Source organism: Parus major, chromosome 3 (assembly GCF_001522545.3).
Source record: "Parus major isolate Abel chromosome 3, Parus_major1.1, whole genome shotgun sequence".
Classification (NCBI taxonomy): Eukaryota; Metazoa; Chordata; class Aves; order Passeriformes; family Paridae; genus Parus; species Parus major.
In genome coordinates, this window is record NC_031770.1 from 24,729,403 (window position 1) to 24,737,009 (window position 7,607).

At 43.1% G+C, this 7,607-nt stretch overlaps 1 protein-coding gene across 1 annotated transcript in view; it reads right to left on the reverse strand.

Moving 5' to 3' along the window:
• Positions 1–5,208: 5,208 nt before the first annotated feature.
• Positions 5,209–7,607, reverse strand: part of ZFP36L2 (ZFP36 ring finger protein like 2) — a 4,111-nt gene continuing 1,712 nt past the window's right edge. The window contains exon 3 of the mRNA XM_015620430.3: positions 5,209–7,607. Coding sequence (XP_015475916.1) covers positions 7,098–7,607 — 510 coding nt within the window. The 3' untranslated portion in view covers positions 5,209–7,097.

Below are 7,607 nucleotides of genomic sequence, written 5' to 3' on the forward strand. Positions count from 1 at the left end.
CAGCTCATGGACACTCCCAGGGCAGGCAGCTGGAAGGGCAGGAGTCTTCTTCCTTCCCCATGCTCCCTCAGCCATGGGAAGAGTAAACCACTGCCCAAAGGCATCAGCAGGAGTACATACTCTACCAAGAAGAGGAAGCCCAATTTCAAATTTGATGGTATTCAGGAGGTTCAGAACTGTACCTGTATGCCCCATACAGGCTCTGAGATCACTGCCAAGGGTCAGAGCCACCTGCCATCCCCACCAGCACAGACAGAATTTTAAAGCAATGAAAAATTAAGGTGAAAAATGTTCATCCACAGACGACTCAGAAGGTGCACATATATATGTGAGCACAAGAAAGCCTTAATAATAACAAAAAACAGTTTGTGCTCCTCTACAATGAGGCAATGGTTTTCACAATGCTATTCAGCTCCCTCTGAGTACAGTAGAGGGAATCCTTCCCTAACATTTAGGTGCAGTTGAAGGCTAATCAAGATCTCATAAGTTACCAGGCCTCTTACTGTTATTGAATTTCCTTCCATTTCTTATCTTGAATAGCTATTACGATTCCAGGTATTCAAGTGAACGTCATTCAGAAAAGATAAGGTAATAATCCATTGATATAGGACCCTCGTATTTAGATTTCAGCATACCCAGCTCCCTGTTTATGTTATTAACCATGGTAGAAAAAAGGGGGGTTGAATTACCCTGTATTTCCTTCTCAGATGGTGTACAGAATAGAAATTACTCAGCAGATGTCATCTATCCCTCTTCAGCAACAGAGAGATTTGTCAGAGTAATTTTCCCTGGTTTCCTCAGGAATGCAAATTTTGCAGGGTTCACCCCAAAATGTCTCCATTAACACATCCATTATAGCCCTTTGAAAGGAGAGATGAAATTACTCATATCTGTTTGGCTAAGCTTTGAAACAAAAGAATTCTTTTTAAAGACAAGGCCCTCTAGACTTTAAGGGAGGAATCTCATTCCTCCACCCTCCTCTCCAGTATTGAATTAATTTTAATAAAGGAATCAGACCTATAAACAAATGTTCTTTAGTATATATGTTGCAAAACTTACACAACCTGCTAAATCTATGTCAGCTGATAACAAGTGTTTCCTTTAACACTGAGAACTTCTCTGAAGATGCTGTCCTTTGCCATACAACCATTGGCTTGATTTCCAGTAAAACAAACTTTTCAGGGATACAGTCACATTAATTAAACTCTGTGTTGAAATGACCCTTCCCTTAAATGTTGGTGTGTGTTCAAATGGCACAAGAAGTACTCAAGGTTCATGTGAGTGATTTATAATCACTAATATAAAAATGAAGTTCCAACATGGGCAGGTCAAGAATTTCCCAAAGAACCATGAGGAAACAATGTTTCTTCAAACAAAATAAATCTACACAGGAGGGATAAACCAACCTACCAGCTTGGTGGGGAGACACCTTGTCACCCATCCCATCACTCCTGCCTCTCTCCAGGATGTGGGGCTCTTCCTCCTCCTCCTCCTCCTTTGCACCAGCTCTGAAAATCATCAGACTCCTGACTGACCCACTTCAACTCTACTGCAGGAGAAAACAATTTTTTTCTGCCTGGTTAATAAAATGCATCAACACCCAGGCAAATGTGGCAAGCACCAGAGCTGGCTGGGGGTGATGGGACCTTTTGGTGGCAGTGGACAGAGCACCAACCCTGGGCCATATGGTGTGAGCAGGAGGTTCTCCCAGAGCTGGCTCAGGGAATGGGTCAGAAAGGGCCAGGGAGGAGCAGAGTGGAGAAACTGCTACATCACCTTAAGCAAGCAACTTTCATCCCAACCCTTCACTTACTTCTTCAGCAAATGAGCACTCAGGTTCCTGGCTGTGTTCATTCAGGATGCTCCTGCCCCTCTCTGGACTGGTACCAACCAGCTGCACAGTTGGCAAAAGGGAAGAGGTAACTGTATTTCAGATGCAATAACGCAAGAAGCCCATTATCTTCACCTTAAAACTCTTGAGGACCTGAGTTTAAGCTGAAGAAAATTAAATTTCAGTTTCCAGAGTCAATGTGCTGCCAAGGTCTGTAGGCTGAGCAGGTAAAACCTGAAATGTCCTATCTTATTGATGATAGAGCACCACTGCCTGAAGCTCCTTCAAATAATATTCACATTCAAGGTCAGCAAGAAAAGACAGACCACATAAAATTATATAATGGAAGTCTTTTAGCTTTAATGCTATAGTAGCAAAAGAAAGGGAAAAAAAAAAAAAAAAAAGGAAAAAAAAAAAAGAAGCATATTTTGACTGTAAACTCATAACTGAAATCTCAGGCCTTCTTTGAAAATGAGGTTTTCAAATGCACCCTTTCTTTGGAAAAATCAAAGCTGCACACCTAATGCTGGGATGGAGTGGGGGCAGTAAATGGAAGGAGGGCAGTAACTTATTTTTCAAAGTAATGTAGCGTTGTACTGGACATTTAAATGATGCTCTGGAAAAGGGCTCATCCCCCACCTGTATTTGGGTGTATTTAACCCCTGGTTTGCTGCATTCTGCATTCAGCAGTACAGCAGAGAGGAGCCAGAGGCCTGTAAGCTCCACCTGTGGTCACCAGCTCCTCCTGTGGCCATCAGCTCCTCCTGTGGCCACCTGCCCCTGTCCATGAGTGGCACAGACCATGCTGCTTCTCCAGGCTCTACACCTGAGATGAAGGGAACCGTGGCATACAGCGCCATCAGCTCATGCTTGAACCAGGATGCCCGTGGTGACCAGGAGCATCCCTCTGCTCCATGGCAGTCTGCTGGGAGTGTGTGTGGTGGTGTGTGATGCCCCCACCAAACAGGAGTCACAGCACACCACTACACCTGGCACTGAGAAAGGCCCCAAGAAGCGGAGGGGGTTAGATAGAAAAAATCAAAGCTACTAATTCAATACGTTTGAAAATCCTCTAATGATCATACCAAACCATTTTAAATCAATCCCTATTTCAAGACCTATACCATTACATCCATTTCTCTGAGTTTAAGACTTTGATACAATTTCTATCAGACTGTAAACTAAAACAAGCATGCAAGCCTCAGTCCTAACCACTGATTTGGTAAAGTCCCCATTTTCCAGATCTTTAAAGTAATTTTAAGTGCCCCATCTATTAAGAGATATATCAGAACTCTGATGGGCAATAGCAGAAACCTTAGAGTTCCTTCTTAACCAAAGCTCTTGGAAAAAAAAAAAACAGTTTATTTTTTAGACAGTATTTATCAATTTATTGCAATGTATCAGAAAGTTCTGAATGGCCTGACCAGCTTTACACACTTTGATGAATTTTGAAATGAAAGCAAGAGAACATTTGCTTAAGTCAACAACATAAGTCACCAGTTTAAAGGTTAACACTTGATTGTGCAGCACAAGAAACAGATGCTTTATCTTCCCAGTTCAAGGACTCCCAGATTTCTGAACAGCAGAACATTAACACTGCAACAGGCCAGGTTGCAGTACACTTTGGAGATATAGAGCAAGGTGCAGCACAGAGGCCTCAGAGTGTCACTTGGGCAGAGAGCAGCTCGGGCCCAGCTGTCCCCACACTGGCATGCCAGCAGCCAGCTGGAAGACACCGCTGGGCCATCACCCATTTTGTCCTGGCAGCAACTTTTTAACACACAGAACACTGGCACTGACACCAGCATGGTTGCGATTCACGTGGGGCAGCTGCTGTAAAGCTTCCAGAGCTCCTCTTCCAGCCAGGAGACACCAAAGCCAAGCCCAGCACCATTATCAAGATCCATTCAACCAACAGAAAACCACAGGGAAGATGGAAATATTGCAGTGATGCGAGTACAGCTGTCCCAGATACAGGAAATATAGAAATAAATAAGGTCCTTATCTACTGTGGCAAGAAAAAGGCAGGCTCAGGGAAACGAGTGGGTGAGTGAGAGAAGCAAAAACTGTTATCTAGAGAAGAAAGAAAACATGAAATTAAATGAGGCATGCACTCCTAATTAATGCAGTTTTAGTGTGAAAATTAATCTCAAAATCCAAGAAGTGAGTTAAGACATCAGCTCAGACAACAGTCAGACCAACAGCCACTCTCTGTTCCTCCAAACACTGGCATGGGCCTACTCATTGCAGCCAAAGCATCTGTACCAGGGATGCCCGGGGAAGGACCCATCGGAGCTCAGTGCCACTGTGTAGACAGTGACTAAAGTAAGTTTCATCAGAAATTAGTCTGGGAATCAAAGGGAGAAATTCTGAGCCAGAATGTCAGACTGGATCCATTAAAAAAAATGTGATTGCTGTAGCTGGGCCGTGTTGTCATACATTGCTTACATTTGTTTTAATTTTAAACTAAGTGTCAGTCCAAGGTTTGTTACACAAACATATGGCACCGGTATTACATTCTATCTAGTATTTATAGAAAGTGCTGCGGCGGCCCAGGCAGTGCAGAGATGCCGTAATGTTAACAACATTTATTAGTAGTATGACAAAAGAACAAAAATAAACTGGTAGAAATTGTGACTTCAAAGTTTAAGGGACTGATTGGAATAGGGTGCCAAACTGGAGATATTAGCTAAAATTCTTCCAGTATTAATACTTACACAGTCCCCAGGCTGCCAAGTATTTAGTTATATAAACACAGCCTTGAAAAGGTAATTTGTTTAAAACCCAAGCCCTGAAAACTGATTAGCACATTTAAAGCTAGCCCGATTAACACAGATATGCCCTCAGCTGGGTGATGGGAGCATTGAGGCAGAAGTCCGCATTCCTGTGAGTGAAGAGGAACAAAGCTTTTGGGACAAAGGGTAAACCTTAATTATGCCTTTTTATTACCCAAACTGCCACTTCCTCCTTACCCCAAACAAGGCAGGAAGGCTAATGGCACGTTCACATAGCCCCAAAAGCGATGTGATTGATAAATGCCACTACTAGATTTTTCCACTCCAGCTGTTACACTAGAAGCAGCAGAGGTTTGAGATTCTCCACCCTCTTAAAAAAAAAAAAAAAAAAAAAAAAAAAGCAGGATACAGTACAGCGCTGACATTCCCGAACCTTCTGGAAGCGTTTATTAACTTTGGCCACGGACCAGGGAGGGCTGCAGGAGCGGCCTGCAGTGGCAATGCACACTGGTTAATCTGTAGCTAGATGTATCTGTGACTGGGGGGTGGTGGTGTTTAGCAAGAAATACTCCTGCCTGGCAGCCTGGGCTTCAGCACTTGGAAGGGTTACTGGGGTTTGTTGGTCTTTCTTGTTTTTTTCAAAAAAATTTTATTGGGAGAACTACAAAACATTTACAGTACAAAGTTTACAGTCTCACATAATCTGTAGTGAACTGACTCCCGAAAAATATATTACAACTCAAGTTGACTTATCCTTTAGTTACATTCAAAACATACTTCTGTTAAAGTAGTCCAAAAGAGTACATAGTGCTCAATCTGTACCTATGCACAAACAAAACTAAGCTACTGCTCATTCATCCACCGTCCAGGAAACTTTTGGAAAACTCCCAACTTTCTACATTAGGAAAAAAAAAAGTTACAGGTTTTGGAATTCAATAAACAAGATATGTTCCTGTATTATAGAAAGTTTCAGATCCAAAGATGGCCTCTGTTCTTACAAAATAGAGTGGCGAAATTTTGCTGTACTTAAAACCCATCCCTACATTCAAATTATCTCAAGCATTAGGAAAAATACTTATTTGGTTGAGAGATATTTAAGGCAAGCATGGACCCTCAAGAAGGCACTGTGAGACATAATACTGGGACCCCCAATTATTGCTACATACTTTGAGACTATATCACAGTGTGATTCGTGGAGTTAGGCAACAAAAATACTTTTTGGTTATTTTTAACAAGAATCTGAATTAGATTTGCCACTTTGAAGTCTGATTGCTAGGTCAGTCTTTTTTTTTCTTTTTTTTCTCTCTCATTTTTCAACTCGGACGGGCTACAACCATTTACATTCTAAAAAAAACCCATAGAAATTCCGCAAACTACCTCCACAGCATCGAGACCGATTTCTATAAAGAAACCATGCAATCTTTCAGATTTACGTAAACAAAGAAAGAAATTAATGAAATAAATATTACATACCATCTCTTAAATTAAGAATTTTACTCATTTACAATAAAATAACCAAGTGAAGTTACAAAAAGGCATATATTACTGTGAAAAGAACACACTCCACATTTTGCCGATTAATAATGAAAATCATAATTTAAACATAATAAAAGAATATATATCTATTGCTTTTCATCATACCCGATAAATACAGTATGAACAAATTACCAATGTATACTTTTCACAAGATAATAAATAAGTTAAATAGTTTCATATTGAGTTGTGTGCAGTGACTCATTCATGCAATCAACTCAAACAGCTAAAAAAAATTTTTAAAAAATCAGCAGTTATTCTCCAACAATTACAAACTAAACTCAGTTGAGTGCTTCCAAATAAAGCAACAACGAAAAATTGTTCTAAGCCAAACATCCACTAAGTGGTGGCAATGGAACCAATATTAAACTTTGGAATGAAGGTTTTAGCATTTGTTATAATAATAATATATAGATATATATAAAAAAGGTTGTTATCAAGGCATATTCTTGGCAGGATGTTGGATTTTTCTTTTTTTTTTTTTCCTAAAAAAAAAGCTTATAGGTTTAGTATGTTCTGTGTTTATTTTTTTTTTTTTTTTAACTGGATTGAAAGAAACTAGTTTGTAACTTTCTGTGTCTGCAGGATTGGAGGAGCTGGGCTGGTGGACCGACGCTCCTCAGATTGTTTGTTGCTTTCTGGTGCTGTCTTTTCTAATGCTGTTTGTTGTTTGTTTTTTTTTCGAACACAGATGGAATGGCTGCTGCTGGTGCGTATCATAACTTGTCTCCAAAGAACGACAACAAAAAAACCCCAAAACAAAAATCCCCTTCTTCCAAGGTCTCTCTATAAAAATAGGTTTGTTCAGTTCGTGTCATTTGCCCTTTTGCAAAATGCTTTGTTTCTCGTTTTGTTCAGCTCTCGGTGTATAGATAGATAGATATATAAAAGAAAAAACAAAACCAAAAATAGAGAGGAAGGAGAGGTTTCGCTTTCTTCGCTCGGTAACTTACTTGCACGGACGCCGCGGGCCCCCCCGGCCGCTGCCCCATCCTCCCTCAGTCGTCGGAGATCGAGAGGCGGCTGAAGATGGGCAGGCGGCGGCCCGAGTCCAGGCTGGGCGACTCGGAGCCGCTGAGGGAGCCGGAGCTGAGGGAGCCGCTCAGGTAACTCTCCCGGTCGGAGAGCGAGTCCGGCGGGCTGGGCGGCGCGTCGAAGACGGGCGACTCGGAGAGGCGGCGGAGGGGCTGGAAGCTGAAGGGCGGCGAGGCGGGGGGCGGCGGGCAGGCCCCGCCGGGCGGCGGCGGCGGCTGCTGCTGACAGCGGTAATAGGCGGCGGCGGCCGCGGCCGCGGCGGCGGCAGCGGCGAAGTTCTGAGTGTGGAGGGCGAGGGGAGCGATGAGGCTGCCCAGCTCCTGCCCCGAGAAGGCGAAAGCGTTGTTGGCGCAGGGCGGCGAGAGCAGCTCCTCGCAGTAGGAGGCGGAGGCGGGCGGCGGCGGCGTGCGCGAACCGCCGGGGCTCTCCAGCAGGGCGGCGTCCAGGCGGCCACCGGGCGGCGGCGGCGGCGG